Source organism: Lissotriton vulgaris, chromosome 3_2 (assembly GCF_964263255.1).
Source record: "Lissotriton vulgaris chromosome 3_2, aLisVul1.2, whole genome shotgun sequence".
NCBI lineage: Eukaryota > Metazoa > Chordata > Amphibia > Caudata > Salamandridae > Lissotriton > Lissotriton vulgaris.
The window spans coordinates 180,255,330-180,278,521 of NC_141690.1; the positions used below are offsets into that span (position 1 = coordinate 180,255,330).

General features: G+C 47.2%; 1 protein-coding gene across 2 annotated transcripts in view; it reads right to left on the minus strand.

Annotated features, from left to right (window-relative positions):
- The window catches only part of HTT (huntingtin), a 2,178,328-nt gene that overhangs the window by 874,833 nt on the left and 1,280,303 nt on the right, over positions 1-23,192 (minus strand). For both annotated transcript variants that reach the window (XM_086964158.1, XM_086964157.1), the window contains one exon: positions 19,301-19,442. In XM_086964158.1, the coding sequence (XP_086820284.1) occupies positions 19,301-19,442 (142 nt within the window). The remainder of the gene's footprint in view (positions 1-19,300; positions 19,443-23,192) is intronic.

Genomic DNA, 23,192 nt, shown 5'->3' on the forward strand with positions numbered 1-23,192 from the left:
TTGGGATGATGACTTCTCAGGAGGGAACATGTCCTGGGGCCACCAGGACTTCCAGCCAGGATCGGGGGCACAGCCGAAAAAGAGCAGCTCAGACTTATCCGAGTTGCATTTCAGGCTGTGCCGCTGAAACCACGCAAAGACTGCACTCAGACAGTCTTTGATTCTGTCGCCGTCAAAGACCTCTCCCTTCCTGCAGGTAAACAGGAGCTGGGTGTCATCAGCGTATGAAATGACCCGGGCCCCAAACGCCTCCGCTACCCTCGCCAGAGGGGCCATGTAGATGTTAAAAATGGTGGGGCTCAGAATGGACTCTTGAGGCACCCCCACCTCTAGCGATGGAATTTCCGCAGAGAACAGTGGAGCCCAGATCACCTGTCGACGGTCGGCTAGGAAGGATTGAAACCAATCCAACACTGTCCCCCGCAGTCCTATCTCCCTGAGTCTTAAAAGGAGACCTGCGTGTGGGATGGTGTCGAAAGCCGCCGACAGGTCCAGCATGACTAACATAGCCTTTCCCCCCTGATCGAGCGTCTCCCTGATGGCGTCAGTCACCTCCACAAGGGCTGTCTCCGTGCTATAATTAGCACGGAAGCCAGATTGAGAATCATGGAGCAAGTTGTTATTCTCAATAAAGGTGGTAAGAGTATGCTGAACATGTTTCTCAACCACCTTCGCCAGAGCAGGGAGGAGGGAGATCGGTCTGTAGTTAGCCAGCTGCAAGGGATCTAGCAGAGGTTTTTTGATCAGCGGCAGAATGAGTGCGTGTTTCCATTCTCGAGGTACCACCCCGGAGCTCAATGACAAATTGAGCAAGGGATTCCGCAAGCTGTTTAATGCCGACGACACCTTGGCCAGACACTTTGCTGGACAAGCATCCAGAGGTGAGCCAGATTGAAGCCGGGATAGTAGCTCAAGCGATGTTTCACAGGACATCTGGGGAAAGACCGATAGTGTGGGCCCGGACTCTACCTCTAAAGATGGTACCGACCTCCATTTTCAGCCTGAGGCATCGGCATCCATAGAAGGATCCACGGGGGGGAAGGAGTCTTGAATCTTTATAATTTTTGTGACAAGAAAATCAGCAAGCTGCCTGATCCACTCTTCAGTATGAGAGTGTGAGAGGGCACCTGCAGCTGGATCAACAAACTCTTTCACAATTCTGAACAATTCCCTACTCATATTGTCAGCTTGGTCTATTCTGTGCTCGAGATATTCCTTTTTGGCTTCAGCAATCTGTTTGTGGTACAGTTTTATGACATCACGGTACTTGATTTTCTCCAAAGGATCGTACTTACGGCGCCAGAGTCTTTCCGCCTTTTTACAGTCTTGGCGCATTTTTCGTAGTGTGGAGGTAAACCAAGGAGCGGAGTCATGGCAGGGGGCTATTCTAGCTGACTTCAGTGGGGCTAGCTCCTCAAATCCTGCTTGTAACCAGTTCTGAACCAAAGTTAGGTCAGCTTCTAGGTTCCCTGTCAGTTTACACGGATGTTGACATAGAGCATCAGAGAGCATGTCTTCTGTTACTAAGTGAAATGCTCTAGACTGTCGAGTCACATCCTTCTGTGTTCTTTGGCTAGTCCTGGACTCGTGTGCTATAGCAAAGTTTATTAAAAAATGGTCTGACCAGAGGAGGAGCCTAGCCTGCAACCATGATGGCCGCTTGATCCCTCGGCTCCGCCGAACCTTTCGTTTTCCTCCCGTACCGCGACTTCTCCTGCCAGCGATCCTGTTTTTGAGTCGAGCCCTCGGGACCGGGAGGCGACCCTGACTCCAGCGGTGTGTTTCTCTGTGCGCTCCCTGCGGTGTAAGTGCCGGGGCGCCCTCACCTCCTCCCTGGCGTTGGATGAAGCCGATCGGGTCTTTGTTCCTCGAGATGGCCGGCCATGTTCGCACCAACAGCGGACATTGAATGCGGGGCAGAGGCGGCCAGTGGAGAGCGGCTGCTACGCTGTGTTTTCCGCTGCGGCGATCCGTTCAGCTCCGCTCATCTCTGCGCTTGGGAGGTATCGTGGCTGAAAGTGCAACATTGTATCTTCACCCTACTCCGCAGACGGCCTTGCTTGATCGCTCGTCCCTTCCAGCGAAGCGGTGGATGCCATATTGAAGGTCGTGCTCTCAGCTCTTGTGCCTATTCCGGGCTGTTACTGGAGAGATGACCGATTGCCCACGTTACATTGGCGCCGTGCATGGTGTCAACATGGATTGTGCTTCCCCTGTGCCCCCAGCCCGGTCATATTATGCGGAACCCAGGCGGGGCGACCAGCTACGTGGCAGTGATGATGGAGACCAGCCTTGAGGGCTACAACAATTCCGCGAGCCCCGTGTGCAGGGACCTGCTGCCCCCTTCCCTCCTACGGCACCATTGCAGATTGGGGACATCCTGTGTGCTCTGAGTACTTTGAGATCTGCCCTACATGATAACGCCTGGGACTTAGGGGACCGACTGGACGCCATTTCCCTTTACGCCCCCCCGATGGGCAGAGTTGGCTCTCGATTGCAGGACACTGTGCCACACCCTGCCTCCGATTACTGTGGAGTGCCTACCCGGGTGTGCTCCGGGGCGTTGGAGATACGTGAGCCTGATAACACCTCTGTGTTGACTGAAATGGTGGTGAAGAGGTCTGATGATGGTGGGCTTGTGCAATGGCCGGAGAGTCGTCCATGGACGCCATGTTTGGCAATTCCTTTGTGTTCTACTAGCGACATTCATTACTTTCTCCTGAAGCTGATGCTACTGCTTTGGCCGGCTGACTTTGGCGGACTGCTGCAATGCGTTGTCCCCCTTTCTATCGTTGTTGCACGCATGGCTTTGAAATGGACAGACTCTGGTGGACAGCGTCCTACTGTTGGGATCATCCCGTTTGCTTATCCCATTCAAGATGGCTACCGTGCAGCTGGACTATGTCGATACCCCAGATCACAGGGGGGGGGGCAGGGTTGAGGGTGTTCCCCCTTTCTTGGACTTGGAGTTGAACATTGTTTTACTTTGGTTCGGGGATCCGGGGGTGGGCGGCCGAGAATTCACATGCTGGTTGTTTAGAGCTTATATGTATGGCCCTCCTCCGATCTTATGTGGTACCTTTCTTTCTTCCTTTTTTCTTCATCTGTATTTCGGGTACTCTTTTTTGGGCGACAGGCACACTGCTGAGGGGGGGTAGGCCGTAGCCTCTGCATGCGTGTAGGGTGGGGGTAGGGGGGTAGGGTTTTTATTTTGTCCGTTTCAGTTTCTATGGGCCTTCTTTTTCTCTTTATTCTTGGTTTTCTTTTCTTTTCCTGTTTCTTTCTTGGGTCAGTAGGGTGGCTCGGTGCGAGGGGGGCGGCGACTGGCATGCAACATATTTTGTTCTCATTCTCCTGTCGTATCATTCCCATGCCGCTATTCTGAATATGTTTTTCTGTTGCTTGGATTTCTTCTGGTTGACGTTGCCCTCTCATGTCATCGGTGGATTGTTGGAACTCTGATCCTTCTTATTGCTTATACTTTGGAACATACTTAAAAACTTTAAAAATTAACCTTAACTTCTCCTGTTTCTCGGTAGTGCGAAGATACCCAGTGTAACCCAGGCTGATTGCTATTTTGTGCTCAGATACTACCGAGTTACCGTATTGCTTGCTAACTTGTTTCAACATATGTCGTGGCCGGCCGGATGGTTTTAGGCCCGTATTTGTTTTGCTGCTATTGTGCAATAAAGGTTTAAAAAAAAAATTTTTTTTTTAAAAAAATGGTCTGACCAGAGGACTGGGAGCGGCGGGGACACCTCAATAGGCATCGTAGAAAAAATTAAATCTAACGTGTGGCCTTTAACATGGGTGGGACTGTCAATAAAAGGGGCAAGCCCCAGCAGTGCAGTGATATCCCGCAATTTGGACGCTTCGGCGTCTGTTATTGAGTCCATGTGCAAATTTAAATCGCCCAGCAGCATACAGTGCACTGATCGCATGCAGGGTACGGACAGAGCCGACTGCAGGTCCTCGAAGAAAGAGCCAATGGGCCCAGGTGGTCTATAAATGAGAATCCCTGTACAAGTCTGCGAGGCCGATAGACGGAGAGTGAAGCTAAGGGCTTCACATCCTGCGATATTATCCACAGGGAAAGAAGAACACCCCAAGGCCTTGTCCACTATCAGGGCAACCCCTCCTCCTCTGCCCCCAATTCTGTCTTTCCTTAGGATGGTATAGTTGGAAGGAAGGGCACAGGCAATATCCGGTTCCGAACCCGCCCCCAACCAAGTCTCAGTTAAGAATAGACATATTATCCATTGCCCCACTGTCCTTGAACCTTTCCAAGGCAGCATCCGCCTTCTTCCCAAACAGGCCAGAGCCATCAAATGTGAGGTCTATTAACGTAGCCTGTACATCAGGAGAAAATTCAGAGGACTTTAACCACGCAGCTCTTCAGGTAGCAACAGATGGCCTCATGACCCTTGCCACAGAGTCAGCTGTATCCAAGCCACTCTGGATCACCTGGCGAGCAGCAGCCTGAGTATCCGCAAGAACTTCATTGAAATTCTGTCTATCCTCTTCCGGTATTTTTGGTGCCAACTGCTTAGCAGAGTCCATCAAAGCATGTATATATCGTCCTAAAAGGCACGTTGCATTTGTGGACTTGAGCCATGCTAGCTGATGAAAATACCTTTTTAGCTGGTTGGTCCAGCTTTTTAGACTCCCTGTCAGCAGGAACCTGCGGAAAAGGCCCAGTTGGGGTCTTGGAATAGGCTGCTTGAACAACCAAACTCTCTGGAGATGGATGAGTCGAGAGAAAGTCAGGATCTCCAGGAGCCACCCTATATCTTCTAGCAACAGCTTGCGAAACCGCACGCGATGAAAAGGGCTTCTTCCACACCTCTAAAACAGGCTCTGCAATAGCCTCATTAAAAGGCAACATAGGTTCCACTACTGAAGAGGGAGAATGTATTACCTCTGTCAATATGTTCGACTTGAACTCAGTAGTGGGCAGATTTAGATCCAAAAGCTTAGCCGCCTTTCTGATTACTGTGTGATATGGCACTACATCCCTCGAAGGGACGTCAGGAGCTGAGGAAATTTCCCACTCTGGAGATAAATCTAGACCACTGGCCTCTTTAAGTTCTTCAAAGAGATCGTCAGAATCCTGCAGCTCACCTTCTTCAATGTCCTGTGCTCTATACCTACGTTCCTCCACAGGCCTCTGAGCCTCCAGCCTAGACCTCATCTTCGGGGTCGACAGAGCCACAACCGACTCAGACAGAGCTGGGGTCGAACTCGAAGCCGGTGGTGCAGTATAGAGTGCACAAGGTCGGACTGGAGCCGGCGAAGATGGAACCGGTGTCGACGACCTCGGGCCGGAAAATGCCAAGCCGGAGTCGGCATAAATGGTGCCGGAGCATATGCCTGAGGCACACCGAGGTTAAAGGCCATCGGACCCATGGGAACAGTCGGTGCTCCAGAGGGGTACATGGCTCTTGAGAAGACTTCATACACGGCATTTAGGTAATGCGTAGGGTCTTGACCTGGGCCTGGAGATGGAGGGTATTGACCCCCAGACTGCTCCTGCTGAGGTACAGGAGCTGCATCAGACAAATCCTCTTGTTGATTCTATGGAGTTGCAGACAAAGGAGCCTCTTTGTCTTCTCGAGTTGGAGTTTGAGACGGCGCCGGAGACGGAGAATGCTCCGGAGACTCCACAGACGAAGCCTCACCTTCCGGATCAACAGGTGAAGGAGATATCATCCTTCCGACACCTCCTACCTGGAGACTTCGACTTCGTGTCCGAATCCTTCTCGGAATGACGTCGAGAACCATGCTTTCTCTTCTTATGCTTCTTCCTTGATCTAGATGCATGACCCGAAGACGACCTCGAAGGAGACCTCGAGCAGGACCTCGAACGCAACCTCGACCGCCTCGAGCATGACTTCGAGCTCTTCCTGTCTTTTTTACCTTTCATCTTTGCAACCAGAAGCTTTGCTTCTCTTTCTCGAAGGGCCTTGGGGTTCATTTTCTTGCAGCATGGACACCCTTGGACATCATGGTCTGAAGAAAGGAACCATACGCAGTCCTCATGCGTATCTGTGATAGACATCATCTTTCCGCATTCTCTGCACGGCTTGAATCCGGTCTTTTTCGAGGACATCACAACAGGAGACAGAGAAACAAGAAAGCACTAAAAGTAACAAACAGTAACAGAGTTACCCAGTAGCTACTGAGGATCCCTAGAAAAACCGTTAGCGTCGACGACGCAGAAAAAAGGGAACTGATGTCATCACGCTGACGTAGGTCTATTATGGAGTCGGTAACATCAGCGGAGCTGCGCGCGATGCCGTGCTTCTGTGACGTCATCCACGTCGGCGTGAAGAGCTAAGAAAGATTTTCCGAATGTTGCTGACACAGGGGGATATTCACAAGGTGAGGAATCCACTGGCAGATGTATCCATCAGAAACATCATTATCGAAGGTAAGTAACTTGTACATCTGATAGAGACTACTAGCTGCAGATTCTTTAACGTAGAATAGATACCCTATCCATACCCAAGGGAAAGGAGGGTCTGCGAGAGGTCCTCTCCAGCTCAGGCGAACACAAGACCCCAAAAAGGGGACAATCACAGGGACAGGGAAAATAACGCAGCCCTCCCCAACAGGGGATGAGTCACAGGGACAGGGGAAAGAGCCCCAACCCCCCCAAGCAGAAGAGAACCTCAGCATCGTAGAAGAACACCGGCCCCACAGGGGATGTGTTACGATGACAAAAGAGGCAGCCCAGCCCTCACCAAGCAGGCAAAAGCAAGGGCAATCGAAAGGAGGCCAGCAGTCAATGCACCAGCAACTTCCACCGGAAGCCCCAGAGGTACAGGCAACGCAGTACTAAGGAAGAAGAGCAACCCAGAGACTCCAAGGAGAAGGGGTAGAAACGGCGACAAGAGCCCTCCACCGAGAACACACCCAGTGAAGAGGGCAGCCAAATCCATCACAGCTGGAAGTCAACAGACCAGACAGAACAGCGCCTCAGAAATAAGGCAGGTGAAAGAAGAAAAACATAGTCCCACAAAGCTCCCGCAGAACAAGAAGCAGGGGCGCCAGGCCCCCCTCCAAGGCCACTGGCCGTAGACCAGAGAGCAGACGGGAACAGCTGAACGCTGACAAGCGGCTTCAGAAAAAACCACAGTACGGAAACCGCCCTCCTCGCCGCAACAGACGACATCCGCACCTTACTGGACAAAGGAGAAACAGTAGCCCTCATCCTCCTCGACCTATCAGCGGCATTCGACACAGTCTCCCACCGCACCCTAATACGCAGACTCTACGATGCAGGAATCCAGGACAAGGCCCTCGACTGGATCTGCTCCTTCCTCTCCGGCAGGATGCAGCGGGTCAGACTCCCCCTTTCCTCTCGGACCCCACACCTACCACCTGCGGAGTCCCCCAGGGCTCCTCCCTCAGCCCGACGCTCTTCAACGTCTACATGGCTCCACTTGCCCCCATCGTCAGAACCTACGGACTCAACATCGTGTCATATGCAGACGACACCCAGCTCATCCTCTCCCTATCCAACGAGCCCAACACCGCCAGACGCAACTTTCGAGAAGGCATGGAAGCGGTCGCCAAATGGATGAAAAACTGCTGCCTACAAATAAACACCAACAAAACAGAAGTACTCATCATGGGCCCAAACCCTGATGCCTGGAGCGACACCTGGTGGCCCACCGCCCTCGGAAACCCGCCAACACCCACAGACCACGCACGCAACCTGGGAATCATCCTGGACTCCGAGCTCAAAATGGAACGCCAGATCAACTCTGTCTCTTCTTCCTGCTTCCACACCCTCCGCCTCCTTCGTAAGACCTTCAAATGGATCCCCCTCGAACACCGAAAGACAGTCACTCACGCCCTGGTCACCAGCAGACTCGACTACGGCAACGCACTCTAAGCCGGAATAAACAAAAACCTCATCCGCAAGCTACAGAACATCCAGAACGCCGCCGCAAGACTGGTCCTCAACCTGCCAAAACACTGCCACATCTCCCAGCACCTGCGCACACTCCACTGGCTCCCCGTCGAAGCGAGAATCACCTTTAAGATGCTCACCCACGCACACAAGGCCCTCCACGGCACCGGACCAGCATACCTGAACAGCCCACTCAAATTCCACGCACCCCAAATGACCCTACGATCAGCCCAGATTGCCTACGGGGTGGTCACCTAGCACCAAAAAGACCAGATCTGGAGGCCGCTCCTTCTCCTTCCTCGCGGGCAAAGCATGGAACGCCCTTCCGCTCAGACATACAACATCGCTCCCCATCTTCGCAAGAAACCTCAAAACCTGGCTCTTCGACAGACCCCCTCCTTGAAGGAATGGAACCTGCATCTCCCCCCCCCCCCCCCCAACCCTAGCGCCTTGACACCCTTACGGGTGAGTAGTCGCGCTTTAACAAACTCCTGATTGATTGATTGATTGATTGACAAGCGCCACAAAACTAATCGTCCAGACCACATTGTCCAGGCGGCACAGCAAGGTGCCAACAAGCGACCAGCCGGAAGATAAGAGGAGAAACAAGTAGGACGGGCCCAGCCGTCAACACTAGAAGCATCCCCCCTGAAACAACCGACAGAGGACCAGGCCGAAACGGCGGACAGGAGGGTGAAAACACCACAGCACAACGCCGAAGAAGCATACCAAGCCAGTCATTTGACGCATCAAAAACCTAGAAAACAGAACTGAAGGAGGGTCAGCTATGCTCAGGTAATGGCCAAGAAAGGGCACAAGTGAAGTACAACGACACCAGGAAAGGCAAGAACCCGCAAGGAGAGTCCACACCTTCCCAGCGAAAGACAGAGCTATACAATAGCTACAAGTACCCCACATGGGGTAGACATGTCCCAAGAAATTTATGGGAACAGTCTTAGGAAAGAAATCCTGCATCAGAGAACAAAACTATAAACATGCGGCAGAACCACAGAAGGCTTAGTAAGCAGCCCAAAAAATTACTCTAGCCAAAAAAAGGGGGGGGGATGAACCAGCAGACAACTGAAGAAGCGGGTCAAGCAAGGGACCCCATGGGCACAGCAAACCACACACAAAGTGTAAAGCACACCCCAACCTGAGATTCTAGAAGCAAATGGGATAACATCCCCCACCAAAATCCGGAGGATAGACAAACTAACCTGCCGAGGAGGAGGACTGAGGCCTTCAAGAAGACGCTGAATGGCAGAGTCTGCATGAGTATTAAACAGAAGGACCCCGTCAAAGGGCAGGTCAACCAGACGCTCTCTAATATTGTCAGGAAAGACTGCATCACACAGCCAATCATGGCAAAGGAGAGCCACGGAGGTGGTCATAGCACGGCCGAGAGCATCAGCTACATCCAAGCCTGCACGAAGAATAAACGCGGTCAACTCCCTACCATCCAACACATGGCCCCGCAGATCAGCACGGGCACCCTTGTGGGAGACAATGAGAAAGAAGAGACTTAACAGAGTCCACAGACTGGAAGTAGACCTGGTCAATGCACACAAAGTGCTAAGCACCCACAAGGCAGTGCTAGAAGAAGCAAAGACATTACACCCCCATGAATCCAACCACCGGGCCTCCAGAGACTGAGGAAATAACACTACAGGCAAACACGGAAAGGCATTCCGCAGAAGAGAGCCGTGAGTAGAGGAGTGGAAGGAAAGACAGACAGTATCATAATGCAGCAGGGCGATGGCGATGCAGAAGCGCCGGAGGCAACGGATCGCCGTGGCAGGGAGCCCCCAAGCCCCAATAAGAGAATTGTGGAGCGACGTTTCAAAAGGAAGGAACAACTCCCGTCCACCAGAGCCCTGGTGGAGAACTTCAAAAAGGTTGCCTGTAGGAAACGGAGTGACAGGCTCACCCATTCGCAGAATACAAACGTCTGTGGAAATAGCCCGAACAAAGGCAACACTGGCCTCAGTAGGGTGTCGCGGAGGAGAAAGTCTTTCCTCCGTCGGCTGCAGACTGAGCCGACCATCTCCAAGTCCAGGGGGGAGCGGCCAGCCCCGGAATAGAGGAGGATCCACAGATGAATGGGGAACCTGACGGGCCTCAGGGGAAGGCGGAGAGGCCGGTGGAAAAGCCAGCCGCGAGCCATGGACAGAAGGGTTTGAGGATTTAGGCCGTGGGGACGGAAAGGAGCCCTCCCTGGAAGACGCGGGTGAAAAGGCAACAATACGGCGCCCAGTCTCCGGAGAGGAACACACCAACAGATGACAGACCTCTGGAGAAGAAGGGACCTCAGGAGACGAATCAAGAACCATCGGCACCTGATCGATGTCGGCCGGAGTGGGCATTTTGGCACCGGGTCGACTGCTGCCACCACGTGCTCTCCGGGAGAATGGGGCTGGGTCGATGCCAGAACGGCACCAAAAAGGCACCGGCTCGGTCTCAGACGGGACAGTCGCCCGTGTTGAGGACTGAGAGGAACTCGGGTAAGCGCTCTAGGTCCTGCCTCCACCCACGACTCCACCGGAGCCGAGGAGGTAGGTTCCAGCCGCCTGATCAGAGGACCGAGGGGGTCTCGGGGGCAAGTCCTGAGTCCCGGGGATCTCCTGCGACGCCACAGGGAGCCCCGTAGGGATTTGCAGGGACGTCAGGCGCCGAAGAGGGGAGCCACGAAGGACCGCACCTTGACGGCACCACCCTCCTACGACCTGAAGCCGAAACCTTCAGAGCTGGGGCTGGGGCTGGAGCCGTCGGCGACTCTGCGGAAGTCCCCGCGTGAGGCAAGGGATCCACTTCTCAGGAGGTGGAGAAGGGCCAAAGAAGCCTGCAGAGCCGAAGCGTAAGCTGTAATTTGGGCCCTAGTCGCTCCTGTGCCGAGAAACGGTGGGTAGGAAAGAGACAGGCAGGGGCGCATGTCCCGGGGAGCCTGTACCCTCCGCGGAAGGAGAACAGGGCCTCAGATACAAACTGAAGGAGCCACCAGCCGGTGAGCCACGCCTCTGGGGCCACGGCGTTAGACGATGTCGCAGACGAAACCGGCGGTTCCTCACCTCCAAGGTAGGGGACGGACGCCTGGATGACCTGGACAAGCGCGCCGACAGCAACTTTATCCGGCGCTCCCACCGCGATTTAGGCTTAAGGTGCTGGCAGGCGTCGCAGCTCTCCGAGTCGTGGTACTTACCTAGGCACTACATGCAGATCGGGTGAGGGTCCATCGCCGACATGGGACATGCACAGGAGGCACACATCTTGAAGCCCGAAGGCATTCGCACACTGTTCCAGTAACGCCAAGCGTGAAAAAGAAGAGAAGGCCTGAAAACAGGCCAGGACCCCATTCGGATCCACGTTGCACGCGGAAAAGAGAAAAAACTGACGTAGGCGCGCCGGGGTGAGACTTAAGTATCCTCGCTGACGTCACAGACGTGGACGACGTCAGGGCGGAGTCACATGGTGCCGTCCCCCCAGCGTGCAGGGATGCTGTGGCAAAACGTTTTCCGGATCCAGTCTCACGCCTCGGGATAATCCTACGTTAAGGAATCTGCAGCTAGTAGTCTCTATCAGATATGCCTGTAGTGCTGAGAGACTCTTATGAATGAGTTTGCACTTCATAACATTATTCATATAAAATAACTTACTGAACCAATCATTATCTAACAATTCTCAATGGTCAACAATATTCAGATCCGCAAAACCCATAATTTCGACTAAGAGGTAATCAACTTCAAGGGACTGCTCACCAAACCTAGTTTAAGCGCTTTCTAAACTCAAAACCTTCTCCGATACCTGCAAGAGTGACTATGATAATTTAACAAAGACCAGGAATACCTATATTTTTCTGCTGTGCAATACTACTGTTGGCATGCTTAAAAAGGTACCAATTACCACTTCCTTTACAAAGGTAGTACAAGCCACATCTTATTACAGCTGTCTGATCAGACATAGTCATCTTTAATTTCCCAATCACATTTAGTATTAGTTAATGATGCAAAATTCTCTTTACATAGGATTGTCTTAAAAACTCCTATCCAACCTCAAAGTAAAGGAATGAGACATTTACATTTTCTAAAAGGCCATTGTATATGGTCCCAAAATACACCCCGGCATGGAAAGTTAAATACCACTAGTGGACTGCAGCACCTTTTGTGCCATCCACTACAATGGTAGTAAAACCATGGCTTCAGGCCTACCCTGTGAAGCTTGACAGCAACAGCTTGGACCCTGCTGCACAGACCTGTCAAAATCACTCTTTTGACAGATAGGAAAACCTGATTTTAAATATTAAATACGTCACCCCTAAATATACCTTGCTGCCCACAAGGCAAGGTAGATGCTATTTATGAGTGGGGCATGTGTGACATTAGAAATGTAATGTTTCTCCAGTAACTAGGCCCAACATTACATTGTCACTGGTCAGGATGTAACTGGGACATGAGAAAAGTCATAGTATAAAATATAATCTTTAGTCTAAAACTTTTGATCTGTACATGCGACAAACTCCATTCAGAGATTTATTTTTATATTTAATAAAAGTACAATATAATGGTAAAGGTTGATTTTTATTAAATAAAGGGGATGTGTAAATTAGAGAAAGTTACCTCTATCCTGTCTGTAGCTCCTGGAGGCTAATTTGCATTACCTCCCCAGCAACTGCCCATCCTGTATTTAGCTTGAAATAGGCGTGAAAGGTATGTGAAAACTGCTCCCAAAGAAGAGACAATGGCCTGGGAGTGGGGTGGTGTTTTCCTCCCCTGGTAGGAAGACCAGATGAAGTGGGCCCAGAAACCAAATTAACTTCTAAAGGCCTTGAACTTTCACAAGTAAATGTTAGATGGCACCTGGAAAGCACCAGTTGTTGGCCCCCTCATCAGGCTGGCACCAAATCCAATGGGAGGAAAGCTACCCCTATAGCCGGGTTTAAGTGACCACAGAGGAGGAGGACTGCTCATTAGCCTAGCCACACCTCTGATGGGGCACACAGTGTCTACACAACGGGAGAAGAGTTTTTCCATCTGAAATTTTGAGGCTGAGGGGCACTGTATGATACTAAGGCAAACAAGAACTAATGGAAAAGTGGGAACTTTTACCCCATTGGTTAGTGGTTAGTGAGTGCCCATGAGTCACCCAACCCAGTAGATGGTGAAAAGCATTATGGTGGCATTTCCATGACCCATCTTCAGAACCCATTCTAGACCTGACCAACAAAAGCAGAGGACTGGACTGCTCTCTGTGACCCGAGAGGAGCCCTGGAGAAGTGGACCTGCTCCCTCTTGTACTCAGGGAAAGGAGTGGACTCTAAGGGCCAGTTGGCTGGCTAAGGGGGCAGAACAAGCTGCAAAAGTCAGTTTCCTGGAAGTACCCAGCTGACCAGTGGCAACCGGACATGGACTGGACTTTGCTTTTGACCTCTGATGACCACACAGTTTCTAAGTGCCCTCCCATGAAGTCCTGGGGGCTTTATAATTGTACTCCTGTGATTGTTTGGGCACTAGAAAAAAGTTTGGAAAATTTGAAAAACTTCTCCTCCAGAGCTTCAGGGGAACCTGCGGAAAATGTATCCGACCAGCAGTTCCACACATCAAACTGAATTTCATCTTTGTTCCAGTCAAGATTCCCAGCACCTATGAAAAAATGACAAAGTCCCATTCTACGCCGGGACCCTGAAAATTTTCAAAGAGAAATTTGCAATGCTCTGGCAGGTCAATCTGTTTTAAATATCTGGTCTTCGGTTCCACACCGGTGGCTACAATTTCAGCAATGTCCCCCACAAAAATGTCCCTTCTGCTTTGTGAGTTGGACAATTTTATCAGAACAGCACTTCATCGCGGTCATCGTCAAATTGTGCATAGATCCCGGTCTACTTCTTCCATAGACTATAATTGAGCTTTTTGGTACTATTTTCACTTAGATATTTAAAAATTCATATTTTCAGCTCCCTTCATTGGATTTTTGTCTTTTTGGTCTTATTTTACTCACAGATGTTTTCTCTATATTTTAAAAATGGTTGTGGAATTTTATTGTGTTTTGTGTGACTTTTCATACTTTGACTGCACTGCCTAAATACTATACATATCACCTTTGATTTAAGCCTGACTTCTTCATGTCATGTTACTGGGATTGCACACAGGTTTATTTTATTTACTTTGCGTGACATCTAGCGAATAGTTGCCTTATCCTTTGAGGTGGAAACTTGTGAACCCCATATATTAATTTAGTTTCCTACTAGACCCAAAATATATTCAAATGACTTTCAGTAGATAAAAATGGTGGCGCCATGCACCATTACCTGAAAAAATATCTCCTGTGAGTTTGCCAGCTGAACATGCCTTTGAAAATGCTGTAAGTAATTAGAACGTGGCTGCTCTGTGAACATTTAGCACTCACCTCCCCACATCACATGGTCGCCTAAGGAAAGAGACTCTAGGGGGCACATGCATCAACCTATTTAGGAGTGCAAACGGTGCGAATCGGTAAATTCGGCCGTTTGCACTTCCTAAATACGTTTTTGGGATGCATGAAACAATTTTTCAAAATTCGCTTTTTTTTGCATTTCCTAAAAATGCGAATGCATTTAAGGAATCGCATTTGTGCGATTCCTTAAATGCAATGCGACAATTTTTTTAAAAAATGCGAATTTTGAAATAGAAAGTGCAAATTAACAAGAGGTTGACCCTCGTGTTAATTTGCGAAATTCTTTAAAAAAGCACAAAAATGCATTTTGGAAAGTGTCATGTTACAGACACACATGTCCTTAGGACATGTGTGTGTGAAACATGCACTTTAAAATACATTTCAGGGGTGCAGGGGGGGTCCTTTGGTCCTTTTGCACCCTTGCAATGCATCAACAAATTGCGAATTCCAAAACAAAGAAATGCAAAACGGCATTGATTCCTATGGGCCTCTAGGCCCATAGGAATCAATGTAATGCCATTCCTTAATTGCAATTCGCAATTATGGAATCGCAAATTTCGAAAATTAAGAAATCCTAAAAAAGTTTAGGATTTCTTGATGCATAGGATTTTGCAATTCCTAAATTGCGATTCCTTAATTTTCGCAATTTAGGAAATGCAAATTCCTACAATGATGCATGTGCCCCTAAGAGCCCTAGTATAGACCAGGATCCCATTTCTTTACCAAAAATATAAATATGCAGGACTCACAAAGCAGAACAGCGCAAAGGAGAAAAAACAAGGAGAGGAGCATCACAAATTGAAAAAGGGTTATGACTTCATATTTTTCAAATGGTTAAGACTAATTATTGAATGCTTGTCAACAGTTTCAAAGCTTGTAGCTCGCAGAAAAGAAATTAAACTACAAATTAATTCCCAGACATCACAGTGCTAAATTCCTTTGCAGTATAATTGGCATCCCTAAACAAATAAAGTTAAACACTCATTCTTTCAGTGCTGGTGAAAAAAAAATATTTCACAATGACAGTGCTGCTCTTAGACCGTTATTTAAACACCCTTGAAGACCCATCCTTGATGCAAGCCTCCACCAATAAATCCAGCCCTGTGCCTGAAAATTAGCACTGTACAGGGCGAACCCTGACAGCAAAAAGTTACACAGTTTCACATTGCCCTTTTGTTTTCTATATTCATACATGTCTTGTTAGTCCTACTCTACAGTGTGCGCTTTTTTTAAACCTCCATAAATTCAAGTGCACCAACATTGCAGAAATGTTCGCCACTTCACGCAATGGATCGAAAAGAGCAGCAAATCACAGCAGTGTATGCAGAACATCAATCTGTGCACAACAGAAGCATCCTCCACACCCCAGTCATGAGGTACCTGTCAACCCCATCTCAAGACCACTCAGGGTTTAGTTTCCCATGCCAGTATGTACATCACATCATGAAACGTCTCCACATTTCAGGAACCTGTCTCCCAGGGCCCTCCATATTTGCAGATCTTCCTCTACTTTCTCACCTCCTTTACTTAGTTTCATGTGAACCTCTTCCGCTATTATTCATTCCGCTACACCCTTTTGCCAGCTTTCAATCTCCAGATCACCCTAACCCATCCCTGTTATGGCCACTGTGTGGCGGGCAAGGACCAGCACAAGCTGAGGTATTTATATGCCATCTTGCACTGTTTAGGGCTGCTTATGTTTCCCAAAAGGCAAGACTGAAGGGTGAGGGCGCACTGCAAGGAGGTTTTTCAGCTAACTGCACCTAAATGTCCTGCACCGGCCAACACCCAAAGGCCAAGTGTAAAAAGGAAACCCATGGTTTCCCGCATCGCGAACAGGCATCTAACCCAGTCTAGGATATTTTATGCAACGTCAGGGAAGCCGTGTAAGTAAGATGCAGAAACGTTTAGTGGACCAACTGGAATCGAGCATTGCTGGATACTGTTTTGCAGAGTGTGCATATGCGCAACCAGTAAGTGTCTGCTAGGGGCAACTCCAGGTCACCCGAGCCCACAATGGGTATCCCGCAGCATCACCAAGCATTGCATTGTATGATGTAGACATCCGTGCCGATCAGACACGCAGGTCAATAGGATTCGTGCAGCGTGCAGGAAGACGCCGGCTCATCCGGAAAGGTGGTCCAGGTCTCCCTGGCTAGTTTGGCCCAGCCAGTATAGTGCAGTATGTGCAAAGGACCCATCACAAATTTCACTCGTGAATCATGGAATGTAATAAAAGGTTCATTGGGGTACAGGCCCTTTTTCAAGGCATGAAAGGTCATGTTGTCCACAGACCTACTCTACAGTATTAATTTTCTCCAGAAGAACAAACGCACATTTTAGAGCACGTTTTTAATTCTCTTACAATGTGCTTTGCATGTAAAACGTGACTTATATTATTACACATTGTTGCAAAAAACAAAACAAAAAAGAAAAAAACACATTTTATATATTAACATATGATCCCCAATAAAACACACATCTCTCAAAACATTGACAGCCATATGCAGTCTCAGGAAAACAATGAACACTAAAAGGATAATGTTTAAATATTTCTAAAAAGTACTAAAATCAATTAATCAGTTATGTAATATGAAAAATACATAACAAGTAACATGTACTATGGTCTTATATAGGGGCGAAGGTGACAAATACAAACAAATCCTTCCACCGCGTGGATTCTATATGTCACTAGAACCACTCAAAGGCAATACAGGCCCATATTACAAAATTATCCTTTTTTATTCTTGCTCTGTACTCACTCACATGTAGTAAGAGCCGCAACCAAGAAGGCAAGGAGTTACCAATATGAGCGCCCTGCATCCGACAGGCAAGAACCATGCTGTGAATTTATTTTAGATGGGTAAAAGGAAAATGTAAAACCAGAAATTTAAGAGAAAAAATTACCTGTTAATTTGATCGTGGTAGGTGACACCTAGGTGTTTAAGAATTCTTAAACAACTTGTTTGTTTAATACCTATAAATACAGTTAACTATAACAGAAAGTCCAAGGTTAAGATGAAAAATGGATGAAATTGGAATGAATGAAAAAGTTAATCTTAGAAATAAGAGGACATCATCAATAACAGAAAATGGATAAAAACACCTCTAATACTGAACGGCAAATGAAACAGAATACATTTAACAAAGATTTGCTACAATCTGATGAAAAAATGCATAAGTATTATATATTACACAGTTCCCCGTTTGAAAATGTTAGTACCCTCTGCTCAGTTTAAAAAAATAGATGTTTTACAAAGGACACCTGCATAGCCTTGGCAGTGCAGAGGAGACAGGTATGAGTTTGCATAATTTATATATTTTGCTTAATTATTTATGGTTTATATGTAAAGTGCACAATCGTTCATAGGTAAAGTCTCTTGGTGCTAGTGACACCTGGTACTGGCAGACATTAAAGATCATGTTACACTTTATAGGAAGCACAGACCAGTTTTAAGCAGCTTCTGGGACTTATAATGCCCATGTTCAGATTGAATGGATGGACAACGGTAATGTGTTAAACAAGGAGTGTCCCACGACATGGAAGAGTCTTTCAACCCGATTACATATTTTAAATTTCAGAACAGAAAAAGTTAAACTGATGGACAGCTGAAGCTGCTGGAGGGGATGATTTCAAAAAAAGAATCCGATAAAAATGCTGGTGTGGTGCCATGAAAAGCTTTATGCATGAATCAGGTGCTTTAAAGTGAGTGACCTTATTTATGAATTATCAATTAAGTTGATGTCGGTGCTTACATAAAAGGTCACATTTTTTAAAGTAGAAAACAAGCCTAACATCAGCATTATGCAGTTTTTCTAGGCACACGGGAGAAGGCCGAGATAAACAGATTCAAAAGTCTTTCCTAGACTGAACAAAGGCACTGAAAACTATCACTCCATGTTGAAACACAAGGAAGGGGCGAATTACTTGCAAACGTCCCAACTAAAACATACATGGTTTATTTACTGGGGAAACCTGGGGTTCAAACGTGAGCTTTAAATCCAGTACAACAGCCAGATTTTGAGCACACGATACCGAGTCTGGGCAACAGTCAAGAAGAGGGCCACGAAGATGAATCCTATCTATTAATCTTGTTAAAAATAGGAAGGATTTCAGTTTTAATGGGATGTGATTTCTAACATTTCGGTTTCCTCCATCCATGAGAGGTTTCTAATACTGATGCAGACTCACTCGGATTGGAAAGCTGAAGAAAACGGAGCGTTGCGGCATACAAGTATGACTGGACTTGGAAAATCTGTTGTTCAACACTCAGATAGGGGATGACCTGCAGGGACAGCAAGGATGAAATTATAGCCACCTGCAGAAAACCTACTGAAAGATTTGACTGGATGTAAATAGGGCAAGGTGGATTGATTGTGACCTGCTTGAGAGAAAATAAGCAATTCAGGCCAATGGAATGCCTTTAATGCCGAAAGTAGTACGGCCCTGAAGAAGTATTGCAGTGTTGACGGCGACGGAGCTGTCCAATAATATTAGTATTCCCAGTCACCTCCGTCCACCAACATATGCAGATCATCAATGGCTGGTTTGACCACCAACTCGATACAGCAACCATGTCTTAATCATGCTTGCTCTCATGCAGATTCAGGTTCTCTTCAATATTTTGTGAAGCTATAAAGAGATTGTTTTCTATCTGAGCTTCCAAAGAGATAGGGCGATACTTTTTTGGATCGGACAGGTCCAGAGAAGTTGTTTTTTAAAAATAAATAATGGTTGATCTATAGCATGTTTGAAATTATCTAAAAAGAAACCGGTCAAAATAATTTGTTATCTTTGTGTGTTTTTGTGCCTGGAGGCCACATCTTTTAACTCATTTGCAACTTGTTCTAAATAAACCTTGGAAAGAGGATTGTCTAGTGAAGGTTATGAATATGAACTCATTCACATGTTGAAGAAATCATGTACTTATATAAAATTGTTAGCACTTTTATACTTACAACATAATCACAAAAAAGAATGAGTGCTCCTCTTCGAACTATTTCCCGATTGCACAGTCCAAGTTTGGATTCTACCTTGGATTCTTCAAGGTCTCCGGTGATCTGAGGGCTCAGCAGTTTGGTAGTGGATAGACTATGCCTTCTGCAAAACAGATGCCGCACATTAAAGGACATTTTTCGGCAAACATAACATGTACCTTTCAGGATTAAGAGTTGTAAATACATAGATAGTGCTTATCACAAATGTCATCAAGCAATCGTCTGTCATGAAATGTACACATGTTTCTGAACTCATACTTCCAGGATTCCAAATCCAACAACATACGGAACTAATGGCATTCAATTAGCATTCACTTCCTCACTTTTTTATACATTTATTTTATGTGAGGTAACATTTTCCAAACACTAAGGAAAGTCTGCAAAGCTTTGTAGAGGAGCCCCTCAATAAAGATATGCGATCCTTCCCGAACGTAGGTGGAGATAAATCTATTCCATGGCAACTGAGATAATCAGAAGAGTGCCAAGTCTTTTTTTTTTTGGAGCACGAGTAGTGACTAAAGCTAGGTGAGGCAATAACATCCAGAATAAAACTGGCAGCATTTCCACTTTTTGTCCTGGCTGGCTGTAAAAAGTATCACCACAGGCATGTCAATATAGATTTCAAGAGAATCCACAACACAAGAGGGTAGCAGGCATACAAATCATATAAGAAATAATGAATGCTAGATACATTTCTATCACCAAAAATGTAAACTTGTAGATTAAGGAATCCTTTTCCCCACTAACCAGTGCTAAAATACTTTAAACATGGTAACATTAGCGTATAAACAATTGGTCTATTTACTTCTAACTCCCTATGAAAAAGTGGTATCACCTGTACCACGGGAGTGTAAATTAAATGCTACTACTGGGCCTGCAGCACGTATTGTGCCATCCAATAAAGCAGCCCTTTAAACATGTCTCAGGCCCGCCACTGCATCCTGTGTGTGCAGTTTTAAATTGCCATTTCAACTTGGCAAGATAAACCGCTTGCCAGGCCCAAACATCCCATTTTAATATTTATAAGTCACCCCTCAGGTAGGCCGTACACGGTCCAGAGGAATTGGTGCACTGTATTTTAAAAAAAAAAAGATTGACTTGTACTTTTAAGTTGTAATTGTCCTCATAGACAAAACTCCTATATTTGTTTTTCACTACTGAGAGGCCAACCTCTCCAATAGGATCACACTTGGTTCCGTTATTACATTGAAACTTTCAACTAGAAGCAGAATGTTGAGTATGGTGTCTATAGAATTGCAATTTAAAACTGTCTTTAATGAAGTCGGATTTTAAGTCAGAATTCTAAAAATACAAATTTTAGAATGTTGACAGTTTTTTTTGTCCTAACCATTTGGTGCCAGCAGCCTGTATCCTGGGTCACATGATAAGGGGTAGCTGGCATTTTGCCTTCGTGTTTTGCTCCCAGACAGTGAGACAAAGGGGCAATAGGTATTGGCAGGATGGGCCACCTCTGACTTGAAAGGGTGGAATAGCTGTCACCTACCACACATGACAAAGGGTCTGCCTGAGCACAAAGGCTTTAACACTAGGCTTTTTTGATTCCGGATAAGCTGGGGCCAGGGCAGAGACGCAGGAAATTCCAAGCACCTCTGGGGGTGGAAGTTTCTAGAAACATCTCCTACTTCAAAGTGGGCACCAGGCATAAACAATGGGCCTTTAGACCCAACCCTTCTGTAAACCTCTGAACTTGTGGAAGACTCAGAAGGACTGCTCTGCTGCTCTGCAAGAAGGACTGCTACTCTGTGGCCCTGCTGCCCGAGTGAAAAGGACTGGGTCTGCATCTTGAAAGTAGGACTGCCAGAGTGACTCCAAGGCCTATTCGGCTGGCCTCCTGATCAGAGCCTCAGAGACAAAAAATCCTCCAGTCACCTTGAACCCAGCACCAGAACTCGGTCTGCTGTGAGTCCTATCCCCCGAGCGGTGCCAGTCCGTTTTGGACCTTTGGAAGTGGGCTTGAAGGTGCTCTGCCAGCCCAGCTGTGGTCCTGTGAGCAGAACAGATGGAGCACAATGCAGGTCCTCGTAGCCGCATCACAACTGCCACTGAGCAACACATCCTAGACGCAGGGCTCCACATCTCAGTCTGCAGCCTCCTCGGAACTGCCGCTGCGTGACGAATCCAGGTCTTTTCATTTGCAAGCACCTAGCTGACGGCATCATCGATGACGATGCAGGACTTTACATTGCAGCCCGCAGCTTCCTCTAAACCTCTGCTGTGCAACAAATCCTCGAATCGGTGTCTTTCAGCGCTCCGCAAACACTTTGTTGAGTAGGCCAAACTTTGTCCCTATATCTAGCATGCACTTCATTGCAGTCGGTTGGAACTCGTGACTTTCTACCGGTCCGGCACCACTCGATAACCATAGTTAGCACTTTGCGCTTTTAGCTGCTATTTTCACTGAAATGGCATATCTACTGATTCGATCTTTGTTGTTTGGTCTCAAATAATTTATTAAATGTTACTCTATTTTTCCAAATTGGTGCGGGGTTTTTCTTCTGTTGTGTTTTCACTTTTGTTTACAGTTTGAACTGCATTTAAATTAAGCTTGACTGCTCTGTGCCAAGCTAACAGATGGTTAAGCAGAGGTTAATTTGGGGTCTGCTTGTGTTTCACCCTGACAGGAGTTGTGGCTGCTGCTTAAGAATGGTTTCACCCCCTCAACCAGTAACCCAGTTTCCTATAGGAGCTTACTAAAGGACAGAGTTCAATGCACAGAATGGAGAGGATAGGTGAAGAATCGGCAGTTAGATAGAGTATCTACCAGAAAGAGTGTAATCGAAGGTAAGTTACTTACTCTTCTGACAGAGACTTCTAACTGCAAATTACTCACCTTTTGAATAGATACCAAAGCAGTACCTACTTGGGGGTGGGTCTGTGAATAGACTCAAACCAAAAAGTCCTCTAGGACCGAGCAGGCTAAAAGCTCATCTTTGCAACTTTGTTGTCTAGACAGTAGTGTTTCATGAATGTAAGCAGTGATGCCCACATATCTGCAAGGTGGATGTCCAGGACAGAAAAGTTGTGTGCCAAAGCTCTGGTAGCAGCTTTGGTCCTTGTAGAATGAACACGCAGTCTTTCCAGAGGTTGCTTTTGGTCAGTACATTGCAGATTTTAATGCAGCACATTATCCAGTGGGAGATGGCCATTTTCTGCACAGCCTAGCCATTTTTCGAACCAGCTAACCCCATAAAGAGCTGATCCTCCACCCGGTGTTCCCTGGTACGATCAATGTAAAAGCTCAGTTAGGGGAAGGATAACTCGTCAGGCAGCATATAAACACAAAGCAGCTAAGTGCAGACTGAGAGAACTGGAACTTACAATTGAAGGAATCCAGAGAAACCTTGACAGACAGTGTAATATTCAAAATCAGACCATGTTAAATAATAAAATTAAAGATGCAAGAGGGGAACTAGCAGACTATCTAGAAAGAATCCTGCTAAGAAAATGGGAGGCTAGTAAGCTAGCTCACTACAAATATGGCGAGGGATTGGGAGGGATGTGGAAAACAATTAGCCTGGAAAGTGAAAAATGCTAAAAACATCAAGAGAGTTGAAGACCAAGGATTCAGAAAATGGTGCATAGAAGACTCAGATTTAGAGCAGGCTTTTACATGGTTTAACCAGGAACTATATACAGATGATTTAGTAGCATCAGAAGATCAGATAAGGAGTTGGCTTAGGGAGGGGACACTGCCTACAATTGAATCTGAACTGAAGCAGAGTTGAAACCAGAATATAAGTTTGGAAGAGGTGAGAAAGGCAATCAAGGTGTTAACGAAAGGAAAGCATCAGGTCCAACACGGGCTACCAAATGGGTTGTACGTAGTCTTAAA